Below are 23,166 nucleotides of genomic sequence, written 5' to 3' on the forward strand. Positions count from 1 at the left end.
ACCAACCTCTGGAGTCAATTTAAGCTCACACCTACTGCTTCAGTGACTCCACCAGCCATCTCTTTCTCTGTCAGCCCCTTCTTTTTTCCTCAAGACAAGTAAATTAAGAGTTATCTAAATTTCCCCTAATCTATTTTGGATAGACAGATAGAAAAGGTTTATAATCCTATCATTTCAATTTGCATGGATGCCCACTTCCATGTGACTCTGGAGGGTTTACAAGAATTAAAAACAAATAATGGTAAAAAAAGCAACCCTGCAGGAGAAAAATACACTTAAACATCAGGTAATCTCAGATTATTATGAAATATTTATATTTCTATCCCCCCTCCCACATGCAGTTTTACTGGGAAGAAAATTGTAGTGCTATAGAACCCGAGTAGCTCCACGTGTTATAGAATATAGGTTTGCCTCAACCTAAGCTAGTGTTTTGCAACTTAGCTAATCCTGGCTAAGATGTACAATACATATAGCTGCTCTTTCTTCTTTAGAATGAAAGTACATGTTGGCCATATCCTGACCTAATTTCTAATGCTTTTTCTATTCTTATAGAAAAGTATTTATGCTGTTGAGGTTTTTTTATTATTACATTTTTGTGGCAGGATTCTTCTGAACAAAGGAACTGAGGAAAATAGGTAAGCTCCCCCACACATTTAGATCAGGCCTCTGTACAACTCCTCGCAAGTTTAAAAAAACAACAGAAAAACAGCTGGTTAATACACATTTGCCTCTTGGTTTTATTGGAAAATGAAGCTGTTTTGACAAACATACATTAATAAGAATTCTAGATATCATGAGATAGTTCTTTATCCATTGGAAACAATTTTTAGTCTACTGAATAATACACATTTTTCCTCATAGCCCCCTATGAGGTAGAAATGTCCAGATTAATAGCAGACAACCAATAATACAGAGTTTGTGACTGAACAAGAACATAACATCAAATGGTCCATAAGGTATATATAAACACCATAAACCAGTTAAGTTTCAGAGTTCTTGCAATAAAGTTGCACAAAAACCCATGATTCTACAGCTCTTGAATACCTTATACATGCAAAATACTCAATAGATCACCTTACCAACTTGATAGCCAAGTAATTTCTGCTGTATGTATTTTTCCACCTAAAAGCTTTTCTGTAAAGTACAGGTAGGCACACTTCTTTTACAAGAACCATACATTTACTCAGGGATAAACAGTAAGGGGGCTGTGACAAAAACCCAAAGTGGGTAAGGACATCCACTTTTTTCACATATTGTAGTCTTGGAGGAGCTTTTCTTCCCAGACATCTGATCTGATCCATTGCACAAAAAAATGGAATTTAGACTATGAAGCTTAGGTTATATTCCCTGTTATAAAGCATATATTAAAAAATAGTGGCTAAGATATTAACTTCCTAGAAATTACTGTATTGGAAAATGAAGGATGGGAAAATTAAGAACACTAAATGTGAATCCTTATTTGATGTCTTCATATCAGTATTTTTTTTTAAGAATGCAACATGGGTAAGTTAATATTTTTTACCCAGATTTGCTTCAGACAAATTATTCCTTCAGATTGTTATGGACTTTAATATTAGCTTCCGTGAAGAACAATTCACAACCAGGTATGTTCCTTTTGATCTACAGAATGGGAACAAAACCCTACTTTCTATGGTTTGTATTCAGATTGCTACCCACAATACCATTTTTAAAAGGGATGAATGGAACAGTTTAATATGAATCATAATCAAATGTAAATCTGGTGTCTATGTTCTACCAATGCATAAAGTTTTGTGGATTAGTCTTCAATAATTACTGATGCAATAAAGACACGTATCTTTTTTCACACACTTAAAATATTTTTCCTCATTGCATTTGTAATTAAAGAAAAAATGGGTATATTTTGCATCTTTTTGATTCTTAACCCAAGTAACGCACACAAGACTACTGATGTAGCATCACATATAGTTTATCCACTGTTACTAAAAGCAAATTCTGTTTGAATCTTGTACCCACCACCAATTTACTCATTAGGCAGATTATACCCTATTCCTGTTATGTTTTGTAATAGAGGGGGAATATTGGAGAAATATCTTTGCATAAGGTTTGCAAGTGATATTGAGTAAGTGCTTTTGAACATTCTGAAATGCTATAGAAATGCTATTATAAAATCAAAATGCACAAAAGTGCATATGCTATCATTTTTGAACATTTGTGCAACGGAAGTTTATCGTATTTTATGATCACTGTCCTAATCTCTCAACATATTATTTCTTAATGTTTCAGTTCATTTAATGTTCCAGTTAGAGAATTTGTCTGATTTTTAAATGTATCTTGATGACTGCAGACAGGAAAGAAATTAAATGGCAAGAATTTTTTGTTCATAAGAAAAAATGCAAGGGAATGCTCATGTTTTCTTCACTATTATGTAGTTTGTAAGTGAAGAAAGACATCTGTCACCAAAGAAGTTGACATAAATTTACTGCAGTAGAATAAATGATCTGATGGCTTTTGTTTTTAGTAGTTTTTCACCTACATCCTTAAGCCCTGCTGGTTTAACTGCACAATGCATGCTTTATTATATACATTATCTTCAAAATTTAATTTTTAAAGTTATGCCACATTTCCTAAGTACTCAAACCACAAAGCTCTTTAATATGGAAAAATGAGACAAGTCATACAGACAGCATAACAGTGGCACAGAAGGGAAGAAGTGATTCATTGGCAACTGCAACACAATTAACAATGAGTAACAAAGTTCTCATTACACAGTTAAACCTTTGATGAACTTTTGCACACATACAAAGATTAATTCCAGGAAGGCAAATTTTCAGTAATATGGTTGAATAGTAGAAGAATTTATTGTTCAGTGGCTCCTTTAATAATTATCAAATTCAACAGCAGCTACAAAAACTAGTCAGCTGCAAATCCTTTATTAAACAAATATGTATTTAAATAAGGTCCTATTGCTTTTAATAGATCTATTATTAGAATTAAATCTGAATCCAATCCACTGTACATGTTTTTTAAAACCAGAGAATCTATCCAATTTTTAAAACCTCTCAGAAAATGTATCTTCAATATTTAAGAGAATGGGCCAAATTCTTAGCTTCATACATACAGGAATAACTGGCTCAGGTTTAAATTAAATTCATAAAAACATATTTATTTAGAAGTATCATGAATGCCTTTTTCTCCACTGCATTTAGGATTGAAAGATATCAATAACATAAGGTACACTATGGCCAATGTAATATTCTGGTACAGGGGTGTCAAATGTGCGACCCCTGGGCTGGATGCATCACACGCTGGACCACACCCAGGTTTAGCAAAGGTAGGGGAGTGGTGATGCGTCATGTGACAACACGAGTTTGACAGACCATTCTAGCATTTGGGTATAACATGGATTATCAGTTCCAGCACTTAATCCATACAGTCATTGTCAATAACTTTATTTCATATAAATCTAAAGCCTAATTTTGACAGCAAGGGAGATAGTAAACTATTAATAAATTGTATTAATTGGAATGCCAAGAGGCGGCTCATAACAGTTTATCACAACAATTTATAATACTCAAGCTCAATAGAAAACAATACTCAATACTCAATAGAAAACAATTGGTCAGTGAAAAGATTAGGATAGGATCCTTTTCATTGTAATTTCTGTTTCTTAGGCATTTATTTGGGAATATCATGCAACATTTCATTATGTAAATCAAAATTCAAAAAGTTTACCACCTTATGTGCTGCTTATGAAAATTCAACCCAAGTTATGCCCATTTCCACCCAAGAAAATGGTAATTCTTGTGACATATCCAGCCACAATTTTTATATAATAGTCAGATACTTCTTTTCAGTTCTGTCCCACAGAATAAACTCACAAAGCGCTTTTCAAAGAATACTAACTCAGCATTGCAAGCATCTCTCTGCTAGTTTTGAATTTACTTTGATTAATTTTTTCCACAATGATCATTCAAGGATACACAATGGCCATCTCAGCACATAATAGTACCTGCCTGGGTTTGAAAGCTAAGCGGAGGTGGGCCTAATTAAGATTGAAGAGGAAGACCGTCTGAAAATATCAGGGCTTTAGATTAGACTGAGAAGTAAAAATGTAATACTATAGCAAAATAGCACTTAGCACTTAGACTTATGTACTGCTATATACTATAGCAATAGTACTTAGACTTATATACCGCTTCACAGTGCTGTAAACCCCTCTCTAAGCGGTTTACAGTCAGCATACTAACCTGGAAAAAGGCAAGAGAAAATCACTTATGTATTGTTATCAAGAAAATTACATGGATATATCAATGAAGACACCAAGCGATGTAACTTGGACATTTAATATCCAGCAGTGCTCAAAATATATATTGCTCCATTCACATAATTATCACTGATTATATACTAGGTTTCAGGCTACCTATGTGCTTAGTAAGAAACTTTTGTGGACAGTAGCATCTTAGTGAATCTTGCATGTTATTTTAAAAAACATACAGTATTATTATAGTCTAGGGTTTGAATCAAGCCAAAGAATATTTGAATGTTTAAAAAAAAATTCATCCCTTAGCTTTTTTACTACCTGTTTACTTATTCAAGGGTAAAATACATATTTCTAAGAATATGTACGATTATCATGTTTGTGTACAACATAGAAATGTGTCCATCTCAAGAGCTGCTCAATAGATCTGTTTTAAATTTAGAAAAAAATAGTAATTTCACTCAAGCATTTTTGGATGAGGGCACTTGAGGTACTACATGTTCCTTGCCATGGAACAAAACAAAACAAAAAAATTCCTGAGATCTGAAACATAAAGTTTATTTCTCATTGTATGTAAAACCAGAAACATCTCCACTTCCATTACAGCCTGAAAGAGCTTTTAACATTAAAAAAACAATAACTGAAAAATATTCTCATTAAAAAGAGGGAAAGGTCCCAAACACACACAAACACATACGCCCAAATACACCTCTTTCACCTTCCTAAAATGCAACTGTTTTTATAATATGTTTGATTTACAAACTGTACAAGAAACAAATAACAGTTTTTAAAAGCCATCTTAAAAGAAGTGAAATATTTTCAAAAGGCCAAATTTCATATTGTTTTAGATTGATGTCTGGTCAATTCTCATCATCACGTCCATAGTGAATAGTCTGTATTTCCTGAGCGAGGAGTGAGGCCATCTCCTGGGTACCTGCTGCTATTACTCGACATGACATCAGATCTAGAGGTCCACCTAGGAGAAAAAATTATTGAAAAACAGCTTAGATGTTTCTTCTGTGATGAAGACACAAATAATTTCTTGTATAGTCCATTATTTGCATTTTACTGGGACACAGATATAGGAAGAACATTACTAAACTTTTCTGATATGCAAAGTTTCATGCTAACTGTTCCCTTTTTTTGATCCTATTCTTGTTCCTTCTCCTTCTGGAATATCTTTCACTTATGCTCCCTAGCAGTGCTAGGAGATACCAATTTTTTGGGGGGAGTGTTGACTGGTCTTATTTTTTCTCTTTCCAGGAGAAGGTGGATAACTAGTAAACGAATAGAGCAGGGTTTGGATCAAAGGTAAGACAGACATTTCCTGTCCTAAACTCCATCTTGATATCATCCAAAACACTTATGGGATATATGTGGGGAGTCTTGTGTTGAGCCAATTTGAATTTCACTTCATAATAATACAGTAAGCCATTAGGGATTGCAACTGTACAATAAGCACAGCATATGCAAACTTTTAAAATTGTACATTAAACCCTTAGAATACAGAACGACTTTCATGCATTCTTCATTTCTAAGCCGCCCCCCTCAAAAAATATATACTGTATATATATATATATATATATATATATATATATATGGCTTCACACTTTTCTGAACATTACTTCCTAAATATTGGACTTCCAGGAAAGTCTAGAATAAGATTGTGGCAAAAAAAAATTGAAACTCTTTTGAATTTGAAGGAATGGTATTATGTACAACTCATACTTTATCCTTCTTAAAATATATTTGCTTACCTGATGTATCTATCACAACTCCACCTGCCTCCCTGATAATAACAGTAGCTGCTGCCAAATCCCAACAATGCAAGCCAAACTGGTAATATGCATCTGCAGCCCCAGATGCTAAATGACAGAGTGCCAAAGTAGCACTCCCAATAACACGAACCCTGGAATAAATATTGAAAAAAATTTGCAAATAACATTAAAGCCTAGCTTTGCTCATAAAGACGTGATTGTGCAGTGACATACATTTCCAAATATTGGATTTAACATTTTTACTTTACAGACTTTTTCCTTGATACCCAGTATGAACATGATATTCTACACAGAAAACACTTTCCTTAAAAAGCGGTGTAAAAAAGTTGAAGAGGGAAAATGGTTTAAATACATCTTATAGTCTAACGTAGCTTATTTTTGTGATGTCATTCAAGAACTGAGTGCAAAAAAGAAACCTCTGATGGTGCTATTGCTGATATACCTCAGGGGTAGAATTGTCTTGATACCAGAACAAGAGGGATGCTAGTGATGGCACAATGCATATATGCATTTGAATACCAATATATTATATATTACTTGAATTTGTAGGCCGCCCTTTCTCCAATGGACTCAGACTCAACTGTTGATTTGGTTGACTGGATTTCTGACAGCAATGCTTCAGTTAAATATATTAACAATTTTCTTGTTACTAAGTTAGTTAATTTTACAAGAAACAGAATTACCCATGTGCCTGTGCCTTTAGCAGTCGTTCCATGTTACTAAGAAAGACTTTCAGAGTGTCAGGGTCTCGCTTTGGACCAATCTCGGTTAAAATCAAGGCTTTTGTGATATCTGCAAGAAAAATGATAGATGTATATTAATGCAACAGCTGACTCTAATTTGTTTTATAAAGTTTTATATCTTTGGATGCACAAATCGTTTTCAGATAGTCTTTTTAGAGGTAAAATCCATAGCTGATCTTTGAATGGCATGCCAGAGGCCACATAGCAAAAAATGGGCACTAAACCTGATTTCATTTATATTAACATTTATATTAACCTTACTAATAGTATAATTTCATGGGAGTCAAACTAAATGCTTGCTGATTAAATGGACATGTCTACATTGTGTTCTTGGTTGCAATCTGGAAGTAACTTTATTGTTTTCTTTTGGTATGAGGGTTTTTTTAACTTCACAATCTAATCTATAGCATATCATTTCATAGTGGTCTCCTATCCAAAAATCCAAACAAATTCTTCTAAAGAAAACTAAAAAACCCTAAAAAAAATAAATGCTTAATATTACAGGTAGTCCTTGTTTAATGACTGCCTCATTTAATAATTGTTCACAATTACAATTGTGTTGAAAAAGTAATTGACTTTATGACTAATCCCCACATTTATGACATTTGCAGATCTGTAAAGCAAAGGGAAACTGAAGAAAATAATAAGCAGTCGTGATTTCATTTAGTGACTGATTTATCAACCATTGCTAGTCTCAGTTATGAACAAGGGCTATGTATCCTTTCATTGCCATTCTAGAATTGATTGAAAAATAAATCTTTATCAGATTATATATCACAAAAAAGCCACAACAAATCCAAAAGTTACCAGTACTTGACCACTCAAGTCTAACTCTAAGTTTTTATTTGGACTTCAAGACTTGAAGTTATGAATTTCAAAGGCCATGTGATTCAAATTTTAGATCTTGCAACGAAGATAATAAAACAGTGGAAATCTCAGATGCAAATAGCATGTATTTTTGAGAAAGAAAGGTGAGACAACACAACAACAACAAACTTTTATACAACATCAGTGCTATTCTAGAAATACTCTAGGGTGAATTACTGAATTGAAAGTGATTGAAATATTTTAAGTTTTGAAATATTTCTTACTAGCATGCATATACAATTTACAATATTAGATGTTATTGCACTCAATAATGGGTGCAATACCATCAAATAATAGACAGATGGCTAAGTGATTTAAGCAATTCAAACCAAACCAAGTATATACAAGTCCTTGAGTTATGACCACAATTCAGACCCAAAATTTATGTTGCTAAATGAAGCATTTAAGTGAGCTTGTGACTTTTCTTGCCACAGTTGTTAAGTGAATCATCACATTTGTTAAGTTAGTAACAATTGTTAAGTGAATCTGGATTCCCAATTGATTTTGCTTGGCAGAAAGTTACAAAAGGGGATCCCGTGACCCCAGGACACTGTAACTGTCATAAATATGAATCGCTTGCCCAACATCTGGATTTTGATCATGTGACATGGGGATACTTGTGGGGGAAATGGTCATAAGTCACTTTTTTTTAGTACTGTTGTAACTTTGAACAGTCACTAAATGAACTGCTGTAAGTGGAGGACTATCTCTGTTTACCCATGTACATACTCTAGTAAAATGCAAAATGTGGAACAAATTAATGCATAAATGTCTGAGAGAACAGGAATGTCTTCTAATTTGTTCTTACAAGATCACCATAAATTAGTAATTATGCTCTTAAACCTCTATTCTTTATAAGACATTAGAGGTTGTGAACATTAAAGAAATTGTCTGAACTCTTTGAACTGCCAGGCCAAACTGTTAAAATATATTTACACTATATCTCCCAAACAATACAGCCTGCTTTTCATATAATGTCCTTGCAGCAACCTTAGCATCTGATAGGAGGGTTTCAACCAGTTTGATCCAACTGTAGGCAGACCTTTTCAACTCTGTCATATTTGAACTACTTTTGGCTCACTTGTCTGCCACTGAAGAGAGGCTCAGCTGAAGGCATCCATAGCAAACTGAGACTACAACAATGTCTGGTGACATCAATAAGAGGATCTTCCTTATGTATTTGTGTTTCATGGCCTGATGCAAAAGTATAAGTTGCAGTTTCTATATCATGAGTTCACAACACATGATTTGCCATTTGTCCTCCATCCCCCAGTCTGGGTGTCAGACAGCTAGCGATAGGTTTTAGGAGTGATGAATTTATAGTGATGCAGCAAAAATATTATTAATCTGAATTAAGAAAAATTACCTGAAAGATAAATTTTATCTAAAATTAGTGACAACGCTATCATATAATATATAAATATATATGCATAAATTTTATAGTGTTTACAAAATCTAAACCAACCTGTCACTTTTGACACCTGAAGCCTTTTGCCATTACAATATGACCCTTGACCTCTTCTACCAGTGTATAATCGTTCTTCAATGCAGTGATAAATTACACCAAATTCAAGCTTTAGATTTTAAGAAAAGAAAAGGAACATGAATGCAATTTGCATTATATCAGTATAAACAAATCTCTTTTAACTGCATAAGACTGCAGTTTACACTACTGATTATCCCAAATATTTCTTATGATAAAAGCTACAGGAAATTAAATATACCATCCCCCTATATAATGGCTAATTTCACATTACTGTTTACATTCACATTTACATCTAAATGATTTTTACATCACTATTTTACATCCAAATGAGAAATACAAGAAACATCTTCTGCAGAGTACTTACTGCAAGCATAATCATTTATTAGAAGGGTTCCATCATCCTTCTCTTGAGTTCTCCATTGCCTATTACTTTCTATCAAGATGTATCATATGCAATTTACTCCAAAGCAATCATCAGTTTACAGAAATAACATGAAAGGCATGCTTCCAAAGTTTGCACAATCCAACATTTTTGTGACTGAAATATTTATCGCTTTCATCATTGTCTAGCAGCAAGGGTGGATGTCAGCCAAACAAAGTGGTCAAATTGAAGTAAGGAGAAAGAGCAGTTGGGTTTTTTTTTTGTAGGGAAACCCAGTTCAATCAACCACCTGTTCTAAAGGAAGAGTGTAAAAGCCATATACTGGTTACCAACATTGTTTCTAGAAATCTAGACAGATAAGTGACAGCAGGGGTGTCAAACTTGATTTCATTGAGGGTCACATCAGGGTTGTGTTTTACATCAGAGGGCCAGGTGGGCATGGGCAGCTTGATGTCACTCATGCCAGGGGCCTGTGGTAGTCTAAGTGCTCTGTCAGTGGAAATGGAGTTTGGATCCTCCCTAGCTCCATTTTCAAAGGCAGAGGGCACCATGGGCGGTCTCACGGGTCAGATCTAAGCACCCCATGGGCTGGTTCTGGCCTGCAGGCCTCGAGTGTTATACCCCTGCTGTACAGTAACATAAGAAGCTAGAGAACAATGCAGAGAACTATTAATCATGTGATTAATGGATAGACAGCACTGCTGGTCTATGATTGCAATAAACCAATTTGATTAATTGGTCATTTGCTTAAATACTATGCCCATTCCTAGATGCATATGCTTTGCAAGTACAGTCCACTGATTGCAATTAAATGTAGGGGAAAAGGTTTGGGTTAAGGGGTACTTTGGTAACTGTTTTTGCAAAACATTGCTCTGCATGGCTAGAACAGGTATCCAAAACATTTTTAGTTAAGAGTAGAATCATTTATAATTGTTACATAAAAACAGCAAAAAGAGGGTTAGAATATTATAAGTAGATTTATGCATTGAAACCTATTTTTCCACAAATATCACAAGATAAATTGGAAAAGTGTTGCACAAGAATTATTCAGGTGTATTTACTGAACCCTTTTTTAAACAGCTGCCACTAAAACCTATCCAACTTACAGAACATTATTTTATACCTCTTGGTTGACAGCAAATCCAATGCTAACAGCTACAGTTGGAAACCTGTGTAAATAGATACATTATATTTGTTAATAAATTTTCTGAAAAATGACTTTAACCATATCAACATTGTGATAGTATATGTTCATTGGTCCTCAGGTAAGAAATGTTACTTTTTTATATTTAGAGATTAAATTCTAACCTTTTATATAATTTTATATAATTTTAATTGTTGGAAAACTGATTTCCATCCTGATCCTGAAGACAGTTTTGTGAGTCTTCCAATGATTAATTATCTGATTCTCAGAAAGTTCCCCATTCTTTATATCTTAGGAATCTATGCAACCAATTAGCCACTGTTCCTATTCCTTGCTGCCTTCAGAGGAGATTGTTGCACCAGGAATAGACTAAGAGAGAGCAGCAGCTTTTATAAAATAAATATTAACAGTTCAAAAGTCATTTCCTAACAACTGCTGCCATCTTATAACTTGAGAAAATAAATTTTTTTCCTTCTATAACTTTCATTACGAAGTATTTTATTAACCAAAGTTTGCAGACTAATGAAAATTCCCAAAAATTCCCAGAAGAAAATGATTCAAGATAATCCATAATATAACAACTAAATACAAATTAATTTGTTAAAAGAATAGCAATTACTGAAGTAAGTCCAATTAATGATCTGATTTTTGCTATTTGATAGTAATATAAATGAATACTAAAGCAATGCTATTACTATGTTTTAATATACATAGACTTTACAAGTAAATTTGATGTAATCCTATGCAGAAATTTGCTTGGTACAAAACATGCATAAGGATAAGTTGTAAGCTCCATGTCATGCCCCAAACCAAGAATGATACATAGTGATTCTTCCAAAGTGAGTTCTTTACTGTTTTTCACCTATAGACAAAATCCAGCCAGATTGGGCATTTTACTCTTTGCATGCACAATATACTCTGTAGCTATTAGGGGGGGGGCTGCCTTCAGCCTCCCACACATAGTTTCTTCTTGCTTCTCTGGAAAGTAGGGCTTTCCTCCTGGGAATCAATCTCACTCTATGAAACTAGAAGGAATTCAACACACACAGAAATTCCATTGATACTTCAGGCATTTAAAAATGCTTGACAATCTGGCTTGTGTGATTTGATGCAAGGTTTTCACCATGTCTTTACCTATGTACGAAATTGCAGGTGCCATCAACAGGATCAATAATCCAGGTTGGACTGTCATTGAGTATGCACTTTGAACCAGCGGCAGTAGCTTCTTCCGCAATAAACCTAACATTGGTATAGAAAAGACTAAAATAAAAAAACTTTGAATTAAAGATGCATTTGAAGCAGTTGCAGACGTACTGTTAAATAAAATAGGTTCCAACCTGAACAGCATACAAGGATTTGGCATAAAAACTTTCTCTGTAACATACAGTATATCTTTAAATGAAAGAAATAAAACATTGTAACCAAATGATCTCAAGAAAGCTTAAGAGACTGAAAGTTCTTATATATCAGTAGTGGGTTGTAAATCCCGCCGCTACTGGTTCGTGCACGCATGCAGAAGTGTCCCAGGTGGCGGGGCGGAGCCTCCCACCGCTGCTGCTACCAGTTCTCTGAACTAGGCTGAACCAGGAGCAACCCACCACTGTTATATACAGTACATGCCAAGATCTTAATGAATGAAGAATCTATATATCTCATGCAAAAATCCAGTTTTTGCTTCTTTATCTTACTCTGTAACATTCCTCCTTTGGATGACAGCTGAAAGAACATTTATAGGGTGTATAAACCACAGGCTTTTTCCTTGAACTATGTATAGGTGTTTTTTTTTTTTTTTTTACAAATTGAAGCAAAATTAATTTCCTTTTGTAGAATGCACTGGAAGGAGGGGAGGCTTTCAGGTTAGAAATAAAAAGCAGTTTCTTGTAGTTTTCAAAATTTATAAGATTGTAGTCCCAGCCCACCCCTGTTGTAAAGATTAATTAAAAAACAAAAACAAAACATGAATAATTGCCAAAAAGTCTAGATTGTAGCCATCTAAACTTGGAACCTTAAAGGAAACCTTAAATTTGAATAACAAAGACAAGAAAATTAAAACAAGAATGCCAAAAATTGGCACACATCCATTTTGGAATACGTACTCTGAAAATGTGTGAATACTCTTATAAAGAGATATGCTTTTATTATACTTTAGAAGTGCATGAAAAGCATTACAATGTTTGCTATACTTTGGAAAATATTCTTGCCACTATTTCCTCTAAATGTTATCAAAAGATGTTGTAAGGTTAATTATATACAGTTATTATATATTATAATTTAAGCATAATGCAAGGGCCAAGACCAAAGAAAAACAGCATCAAGTTCTCACTTATCTATCAAGCTCATGGAATGGAGAATTTGTACCAAAAGACGTTAAAATGATGTCAAATGTATTTATTGAGCACATATTTATAAAGTTACCATATTTTTCTGAGTATAAGACACATTGTTTTCCTCCCTAAAAGAGGCTGAAAATTTGAATGAGTCTCATACTACGAATGTAGTCCTTTCAAAGCTTTTTTCCCCAGCCCTAACTAGGTGCTAATGATCTTCCCAGCTTCCTACTCCGAAGTACGGTAGGTTTTTTCCGCCCTAAGTCTTTGGTAGCCCTTTTCAGCTCTACCGAGGGGATAAAATAATGTGCTAAAGCTGAAAGACGAAGCTAGCCAGATGAATATCTGGTAATTAGATTTCCCCCCCTATTTTCCTCCCCCAAAACTAAAGTGTGTTTTATACTCCGAAAAATACAGTAGTTACTATAAACATAGATCATAAATGTTTTTCAATTTCACAATTTTAAGGTGTGTGGAATTCTAACCCTGTTAATAACTCTCCTTTAAATTTTCGAACCTAAAGAAACAAGAATGAAACTGTTAGAAAAAGTGACTCTTCTAATTGCTTATCTACACTACTGCTGGTTTTTCTTTCATCTGATGCAGTCCTAGGGGCAATTAATTTGATCTCTACAAATTTCCTAGCATTCTGGTACGCTCACGAGATCTTGAGTGAAAAAGTCAATTGCTGGTAAGAGTGGTAGCTGGAAAACCATTTGTACATGTAGCTTTTCAAATCTTCTACTGTATCATGGAGAATTCTTTCATCTATGGCAGGGGTGTCAAACTTGCATCATCACCATGTGAAGTTTTGTGGCTTTCCCCCCCGGGGGCATGACCAGCATGTGATACACCTGGGATACTGGCTGCGAGTTTGACACCCCTGATCTATGGCAATGTTTTTCAAATATATCAACTTAAAGATGTGTGGAGTTCAACGCCCAGAATTCTGCAACCCGCAGGCTCAGATGAGAGCAGAGCTTGGAATAGTATAGATATAGCTGTTGAAAGAGCCACATTTATCAAGCGTTTCATTCTTGCTTCCAAATTTATGTTTGAAAATTTGAAGCACAATTAATCACAAAGATGGCTAATATTAGCAAACTTGCTCATACAATTGAAGCAACTTAAAAGCACTAAAACAAAACAAAACATTTGTGCAAACCACAATTTATGATCCAGGTTCAGAGAGCATATGAAACCTAATTCCATTGAGGCTCAGTATGTTTAAGAACCAGATCATTATGTGGCCAGGGTAACACATCCAGAACTGTGATAGGTGGCTATTGCCAATCTATACTCTCCAGAAAATGTTTCTGCGTGTGAAACATGCTTGTTTCATTCCTGTGAAGCACATCTGTTCACAAAAGGATGATTTTCATTCATTTAAAACATCAGCAGTAGAATAATGCTGTGGGCAGACATACCTGTGAGAGGGAAACTTTTCTTTCAATGCAGAAACAATTAAATCTTCCACCAAGTGATCAGTTTCAGTCACAAGATCTGCTGCAGATGTTTTGGTAGATACTTGCTTTTCCTCAGTGAGAGCTTTTCTAATAATCTAGAAAGAAATTATTATATATTGCTTTACAGATTTCCCCCCATTATTTCTCAAAAACTGCATTAAATTCTCAATAGAAATAAGTGACACAATTCTTAGCTTCTGAAATGATATCATGTGTAAAGTACAGTGTTTTATTCAAGAAGATTCTGGTGTTGATTAATATAATTACCTTATTTTTCTGTTAAATTTTCTTCATTAATGGTTCCTATTTAGATGCCACATTTTTGCTTCACAATTAGGATTCTAACACTTTATCACTGTATAAATGTATATATTGTGAATTCAATAATTGCTATATTAGTCTAATCACACGTTATTTTTAACAAGAACTATCAGAAAATATTTTGTGCGCTGAGTGTATAAGTGACATGCTCTAATTTTATACAGTCCATACATGGACACCATTAAAATAAGAATAATTTTGGTTTCTGCTAAAGCTTTTATATAAACAATTTTCTATAGGCCTAGAAAAAATGGCCCAAATAGAATATACATGATATAAAAATACAAATGTTATAATTTCTTCATTTTTTGTCAAATATTATCTCGTTATTCTTTGCACTTTCTTTCAGAGTAAAATATTAATTCAGGCAAAAATGACCATTACAGAATATCCAGAAATGACTTACAGTATACATTCTGTTCTAAGGCATGTAAGTAGAAATATTTTTAAAGTAAACTCAAGGAAAAAGGAATGTCTTTTAAAGAGCAAATAGAAGCTAAGCGTGACTGAAAGCATCTGTTATTTCACAGGAATGTAAAATAAGGACTTGGGCTGTAATCTTTATTTAAAATCCTTTTTCAAAAAGTCCTATGAACTTACAGATACAGTATTTGCTTGACACAGTGATATTCCCATGGATTTCAAACAAGGCATAATTATTTATGACATTCTGGATTCATGGCTATTTACAAAGCTACCTAAAAGTATAAATATGGTTTCAAAATTCAGTAACAGTAAACCCACTCCCAATTTAAGATTTAGAGAACTGTGAAATAGGATAGTCTTAAGTGCCCTATAAATGGCCGCCTGGTTGGGAACTCCTGAGCTAACACTGGGACATTCTCAGAGAAGGATCATACTCTTGCAACCCCTCCTTTAATCCCATATGTGAGGGGGAAATTCTCAGTACAGTATTTCCCACCAGGATGAATAAATAAAGTCAGTTCTGACATAAGTAGGTGGTTCTGTGGCTGCCTTAAAACCATGCAATAAAATCAAGCACTTTGAATTGTATTTAGAAAGCTACTAGAAGATTATTAGAAACTCTCATCCACTTGCAGACAGGCTTTGCATTCTGTATCAACTACAGTTGTGAGGGAGCTTTCAAGACAGCCACCTGAAAACCCATTGTAGCAATCTATCTAAGAGGTGACGAAGACATAGATGATCCTTGCCAAGGCATCATGCTCCAAGTAAATCCACAATTGACATACCAGCCAAATCTAAATAACCCTCCTCCAACTACAGCTTCTAGTTGCCTATATAGCTGTAGCTGTGAGTGTAGAAAGACCCTACATCACTGAACTGCTCTTTTAGATGGAGTGCTTCCCCGTCTTGAATCATCATTGGGGTAGACTAATCATTAATGGTTTCTGAACAAGTAGCATGTTTGTCTTACAGGGATTCAATCTTGGTTTGTTTTTTCCACTGTTCAACTTTAACAGCCTCCAAACAAGGAGCCAGGACCTGCATCCTCAACTCAACCATGTTGTGTGTATACTGTAATTTGATATAATCAACACTCTGGTGATCTTGCATTCATGCATACCGATGAATTATTTTTTCCAGCAGATTTACGATTGTTAAATCTTTCCCCCAACTAACCTCAGATTGTGCCCCCTTGTTCTTGTGTTCACTTTCCTATTAAAACACATAAAACACTTTCCTATTAAAAACACCTAAAATCATGTAAAAGATAAGTAAAATAACTTGTTATACAGGATATGCAAACCACATTTCCCTTCCTCCCTATTGCTAAAGAAAGGTAGCAACCTAACTTACATTTCAGCCTCAGGCAACTACTCTAAGCATATACTATTAATAGCAGATAAACTTTGCCCTATAAAATAACAAAAAAGGAGTTGCTCACCACTTTGAGAAACTAAAACAAATGATACTGACCAGACACTTTGGCTCATGAAGTGTTTCATCTGACAGGCCCAGACAAGATCAAAGACATGACAAAACAAGATTTATCAAGTCCACTGATAATTATCTTTTCCTGCTAATATACGTGAGTACAAACAATTCTGCAAAAAGCCCAGTTACAACTATATTGCATGACAACTTTGAAAATCTTGGAAAGAAGCTCAAAATCCCCAGAGCTCAGTGATATCCATCCTTTCAGTTCATGAAAAGGACTGTAAGAGGAAAGAAGATTGTAAATCAATGAATCAGTAGGGGATATTTTATTTCTGGGACCCTTGTCTGAATGATCTAGGTCAGTGATGGCCAACCTTTTTGGGACCAAGTGCCCAAACTGGAACACACGTGTGTGCCGGAAACCTGAAGACCAGCTGGCCAGTGCCCATACTGGTGGGCATGCCAGTGTACATGCCAGTGTCCACAGAGAGGGTTCTACATGTCACATCTGGCATGCGTGCCAGAGGTTCCCCATCATGGATCTAGGTGAGAGATTGTTGGAGGAAGATGGGTCACATTTCACTAGGACTAATAAAATTGTGTTTCACTAAAGGATGATAGGTACAAACAAAAATCCTGAAGGGCCTCATATAAAGGCTTGTGCATTGTAAGAAGAAGCCAAATTGTTGAAATGGGGCTTCTAAATCATTAAAAAAAATCAGAATGAGGAATAAAATTTATGGTCATTATTGTCTATACATTAATGCTAACAGTATGGAAAATAAGACACTTGGGCTCTCAGCATAAAAAGTTACTGTATTTTTCGGAATATAAGATGCACCTAGATTCCTACAGGACCATCTCTTGCTTCATGTATCCCACAGATCTGTTAGGGCTTACAGAGTTGGCCTTCTCTAGGTCCCGTCAGCCAAACAATGTTGGCTGGCAGGCCCTAAGGGAAGAGCTTTCTCTGTGGGGGCCTCAGCCCTGTGGAATGAATTATCCCCGGAGATTTGCTTGACCCCACTCTCCTGGCCTTCTGGAAGATGCTTAAAGCAGTGTTTTTCAACCAGTGTGCCGTGGCACACTAGTGTGCCATGAGACATGGCCAGGTGTGCCATGGGGAAATTAAACATGGGTCCCCAAACTACGGCCCGTGTACTGGATATGGTCCATGGAGGCCATTTATCCGGCCCGCCGCCAGCCGCCTCCATCCGAACATAAACATTCCCCTCAGAATTCCTCCAGCTATCAGCAACAGGAAGAGTGGAGGCACAGGGAATGCTCACTGACCAATCACCTTCTAGGATTCATCCTGACCACTAGCGATGAACCAATAGCATGCCGCCTCTCATCCATACCCAGGAAGGTCCCCGCTTGGGCTGCCACGCATTTGTCATTGTGTGGCCACGGTGAGTAGTGGAAGCTGCTACTCCTCCCCATGGTCCCGATTTCTAATCCTGGTCAGGACTGGAGGTAAATGTTGCCACCACTAGATGAAGCCTCAGCTGGTTATGTCTATCCTATTCACACTAAGTGACTATAAATACATTTAGAAACTATATTATTAACTATATGTATAATATGTACTGTGTTAGAGTGTCATTTTGGTTGGTGGTGTGCCCCAGGATTTTAAAATGTAAAAAATGTGCCGCGGCTCAAAAAAGGTTGAAAATCACTGGCTTAAAGCACACTTATGCCAGCAGGCCTGGGAGGTTGAACTCAGACACACTGCTCCAGCCCTGTTATGAATGGAGATTGGATTTGAATATTTGGATGAGTCAGGTCGATTACGTGTTTAAAATGTTTTGTTGGGCTTCGTTTAAATTTTAGTTTAATTTCCCACCCGATTTCTAACATACATCTTTATGTATCACTTATGTTGTAAGCTTCCCCGAGTCTCAGAAGGGTAGTCTAGAAATTGAAATAATAAATGAATAAATTTTAGAGGTGGAAAACAAGGAAAAAAGTATTCTGAAACAATTGGTGTAATAAAATACCAGCATAGTAGAATACTTTTTACAAACATGTATATTTTTTACAAACATGTACACCTTTTTCAAACTTCAAACTTAACAGCTTTAAGACTTGTGGACTTCAACTCCCAGAATTCTTCCTTCAGTCACGCTACCTCAGGAATGGGAGTTGAAGTCCACAAGTCTTAAACCTGGCAAGTTTGGAGACCCTTGCCCCCCTAATCCAGGGGTCTTCAAACTTGACATCTTTCAGACTAGTGGACTTCAACTCCCAGAATTCCTCCTCCAGTCTGCTAGATGGGGTAATTAGAAGGCAAAAACGCCCCTTTTTGTGAAAAACGGCCCGTTTTCCACAAAGATTGGGTGGGCAAAGAGTCTCGGAAGCCTGCAGGGAGCTTCTGGGTGTTGGGGGAAAAAACCATTTTTTCATACCCAGAAACTCTCTGCAGGCTCCCCAGACCCTTTGCCCACTGTATTTTTTGCAAAAAAACAGCCGGAAAATGGAGTGTTTTTCACCAAAACAAGCATTTTTGCCATCCCCCAGCACCCAGGAACTCTCTGCAGGGGGGGGGGGGGGCTTCAGGACAGCAAAAATGACTGCATTCAGTGCATAAGATGCACTGACATTTCTACTCTTTTTTAGAGGGGAAAAAGTGTGTCTTATACTCCAAAAAATGCAGTGTATATGACATAATAAATATAACAGAAAACTGGTATGATGACTTTATCACAGTACAGTATGTTTATTAAGTATAATGGAGATCTGGTACAATGACTATGTCTGAAACAGAGCAGTAGAAGGACACAATTTGTTTGAAATGAATAAAAGTAATAAAAAGGGAAGAGAGCACTTTGTGTTAAAAAAATATTCTTGGTCAAAAACAAGATAAAAGCAACACTGCGTTTGTTGGTGTTGCTAACCTAACCCAAACAAAACTAACATTAAATATGGATCTGTATACTGTACAGAGCTGGGGACTGGATGCAAGTGTATAAATATCATAATATTGTACTCCACATTCTCCAATGAAGTTATAATCTTTTGCAAAAGACTCTATCACTATGTAATTAGAAAAATGACTGGTTGATTTTACCTTTCCTAAGAATTTACTGTTTACTGGACAGTTTAAACTGAAGGAAAACTAAAATAAGAAATGTGATCATTCTTACTTGGGAGAATAGAAATATTATGTCCTCAGTGTCAGTAAAAAAAAACCTGAGATAGGAAGAAAACACTTATAAAAACATACAGTGGAGAATTCATTATCCAATGATTGTTACTAGTATTTATTTGTGGCACAGAATTTCTCAGTGATCCTTATTTTTCCTTTTTCAAGCATACCATATTTTTGGAGTTAAAAACTCCTTTTTTCTCCTAAAATAGGGTGAAAATCTGGGTGCATCTTATACACCAAATAGAGCCCCACCCAGCCTCTCACATGGAGCTTTGCAAGGCTGAAAAAGCAGCCTCTGAAACTGAGCTTTGCAAGGCTAATATACCTGTTCCAAGCTGTTTGCTAGGGACGCTAGCCAAATGGATGCTGGTAGGCAGATTTTTTTTCTTATTTGCCTCCTCAAAAACTAAGGTGCGTCAAATACTCTGCTGCATCTTATTGTCCGAAAAATATAGTAATTTCATGATGAATATTAAGAGCTCAGTAGCAAATGAAACCTGAAATATCAAGGTTCAAGTCCATCTTCAACCACAAACACTCACTGGATGATACTGAACTAGAGCTTACGGTATTTTACAGAATTGTCATGAAGAAAACATGAGAAATTCCTATCTCTTAGAAGAAAGTGGTTAAAATTAATATTCAAGGATTGATAAGACGACACAATATTATTATTCATTCCAATAAATTAGTACTAATTATTTTAATAAATGTGTGTCAGTGAACAATCTGAAACTTCATCAAAGGGTCAATGAGGTGAAGTTTGAGATCCCTCTTTATAGATCTATAGAGAGAAAACATATGTTAACCCTTCCAGTAATATTGCGCAAAGGTGAATTTAAATATGCTGGGTTAACTTTCTGTGATTTAATTTGTGTAGCTGCATTTCCCAAGTTTCAAATATCCAACAAAAAAGAGTATCTGTACCAAACCATGGCAACACCAAAATTGATAAAACTGTATGTCTACATCTAAGTTTATTACAGAGTAAAAGTCCTTATTTTCTCATGCTATGCAGATCACCAGAGTCTTATTCTAAAACAGTGGTTCTCAACCCTGGGGGTCGGGACCTCTTTGGGGTCACAGGGGTTGCATAAGACCATGGGGAAAGACAAATTTCCCACGATATTAGGAACTAAAGCTTCTATTTTGGTGCCTTGGAACATATTTTTATAATCCAACCAATCAGGCGTTTGTGGGTGTCCCTCTAACCTTCTTGCCAATCAGCTTAAAGCTCTGTTGGGAGAATTGGCGCTAGACTTATGGTTGGGTTCCCCACAACATGAGGAACTGTATTAAGGGGTAGTGGTATTAGGTTGAGAATCACTGTTAAAAGAACATATAGAGGGAAGCTTTCTGCACTTAACTGAAATCCAATGAACTTGATGGATTTCCACCCAAATTCAGCATCTTTTCATTCCCACAAAGTGCAACCATGTGCTTCTTTCCCTCCAACCGGATCCCCTTCAAAATACAATTCTGGGGGAGGAAAAATCGAGCTGAGCGCATTTGAAAAAAGGATCCATGTTGGCAAAGGCTGGCTCGCACACCGGTTAAGGCTAGCAAGAAATCTGGACGTCAATCTTAACGAGAGGCAGAAGGAACCAAGTGCTTCCCCCCCGGGGGGGGCTCCTTTGTTTACCGATGCCCCCAATTTATTTATTTATTGGATTTGTATGCCATCCCTCTTCGAGGACAAATGGAGGCGGGAGGGGGGGCGCAGAAGAAGAGAAAGTTAAGTTTTCCCGCCTCAGATATATGCTTGCTCCTGCACAAGGCTTCCACGTGTAGCTTGACCTTCCCCCCACCCCGTCCCTCATGCGACAGCCCCCCTCCTTCGAAGCAGCTCCCGCTCACCTGTCCCGCTTGGAGCGCGAGCTGCACCGCCATCTCCAGGCATTCTTCCCAAGGGTCATCTCCGCCGGCGCCCGCTTTGCCTAACCCTCGCTGCCCGCTGGGGTTCATGTTTACCGCCGCTCCTCCTCCTCCTCTCGCCTTTGCGGGGATTTCCGCGGAAATAGGAAAAAAAGGGGGGGGAGGGGGCTTGTCGGTTGCGGCAAGTCCTTGAACTTTCTCCGGCGGTTGGGGGGGAGGTGGGGGGGGAGGTGGGGGGGCTTCCCTCGCTCGGGCTTAAGGAGAGGAGTGTTTACCTCACAGCCCCGCGTGGCGTCTGCTCCCCACTTGCCGAAGCCTCCCTCACGCACGCACACTTAAAGCGCTATGCCGCCACCACTAGCTCCGGCTGCCCTCTCAGCCTCCCCTCAGCCACCTCGGTCGCCGGTACAGAGGAAGGCGGGAGAAGCTCCACTGACACAAAGCCCGCCTTCGTCAGCTGATTGGCCACGCTCGCCGCCCGTCGCGAGGAAAAGCCCGCCTCTTCTCCGCGTCCAAGCGCTCTTGCTGACACCTAAATTTAGGACATTGCGCTCAGGCTGGTTCCTCACGTAGCTAGCGAATCATTGGGCGCGAGTGGGCGTTTCTAGGGCAATAGGATGTGGTTCACAGGAAGTTCTTCGCTTTTTTTTTTTACCCTACTCTCCCTCCATTCAGTTTGCCCCCCCCCCCCCCAAAAAAATTTAAATTCCCTTTTTCCCATTTTTTCCTGCTTTTTCATCCTCCGGAAAGCAGCGTTTGTGCGGCTTTACAGGTCATTTAATAAAAACAACATTTTTTTTGCAAGGCATCTTCGGATGCTTGCAATGCATAGAAACATAGAAGATTGTCGGCAGAAAAAGACCTCATGGTCCATCTAGTCTGCCCTTGTACTATTTTCTGTATTTTATCTTAGGATGGATCTATGTTTATCCCAGGCATGTTTAAATTCAATTACTGTGGATTTACCAACCATGTCTGCTGGAAGTTTGTTCCAAGCATCTACTACTCTTTCAGTAAAATAATATTTTCTCACGTTGCTTCTGATCGTTCCCCCAGCTAACCTCAGATTGTGCCCCCTTGTTGTTGTGTTCACTTTCCTATTAAAATCACTTCCCTCCTGAGTGCAGTTTATTCTGCAGTTCTTAACAATTTCTCATTTTGCCCCGAAGGTCAAGCTTAGGTTGGCATTCTTGTCGTCAAAAGACATTTCGTTTCGTTTACTTATGATTGCAGAAATCAATAGCCACCCTTTTAAATACAAATTTCCCCGCCCCAAGAAACTGCAGACGACCGACTGATGGCAAAAAAACCCGAATTCGCCTCTTCCAAAGCTAGTCCTTCAAAGGCTTTTTGTTAAAATGATTTAATTAGGATGGAATTGACTTGCTGCTGTGGGATGAGATGATATAGCTCTCCAAACTTTATTTTTTTTTCCAGAATGTTCTTTCTAAAAAAAAAAGAACTAAAAAGATTAAAATGCTCCTTTCCCGCTATTCCGGGATTGGTCAGATCCTCCAGACAAA

At 36.8% G+C, this 23,166-nt stretch overlaps 1 protein-coding gene across 1 annotated transcript; it reads right to left on the reverse strand.

The window, feature by feature from the left end:
• Positions 1 to 713: 713 nt before the first annotated feature.
• On the reverse strand, positions 714 to 22,198 carry IMPA2 (inositol monophosphatase 2). Its single transcript, XM_070747509.1, has 8 exons — positions 21,626 to 22,198; positions 14,395 to 14,528; positions 11,775 to 11,879; positions 10,620 to 10,665; positions 9,094 to 9,202; positions 6,702 to 6,810; positions 5,998 to 6,149; positions 714 to 5,216 (listed from the first exon to the last, which is right to left on the reverse strand). The coding sequence occupies exons 1-8, from the start codon at positions 21,731 to 21,733 to the stop codon at positions 5,101 to 5,103; spliced, it is 879 nt and encodes a 292-aa protein (XP_070603610.1). The 5' UTR covers positions 21,734 to 22,198; the 3' UTR covers positions 714 to 5,100.
• Between the last annotated feature and the right edge of the window lie 968 nt (positions 22,199 to 23,166).

The sequence above is a fragment of the Erythrolamprus reginae genome, chromosome 3, assembly GCF_031021105.1.
Source record: "Erythrolamprus reginae isolate rEryReg1 chromosome 3, rEryReg1.hap1, whole genome shotgun sequence".
In the NCBI taxonomy this organism is placed as follows: Eukaryota; Metazoa; Chordata; class Lepidosauria; order Squamata; family Dipsadidae; genus Erythrolamprus; species Erythrolamprus reginae.

Coding starts and splice junctions, on each gene's coding strand:
- IMPA2 (XM_070747509.1), bottom strand. CDS start 21,733: ATGAACCCCAGCGGGCAGCGAGGGTTAGGCAAAGCGGGCGCCGGCGGA. Junction 11,880..14,394: donor GAAAAGTTTCCCTCTCACAG/GTATGTCTGCCC, acceptor TACCAATGTTAG/GTTTATTGCGGAAGAAGCTA. Junction 5,217..5,997: donor AGTTGTGATAGATACATCAG/GTAAGCAAATAT, acceptor TTTTTCTCCTAG/GTGGACCTCTAGATCTGATG.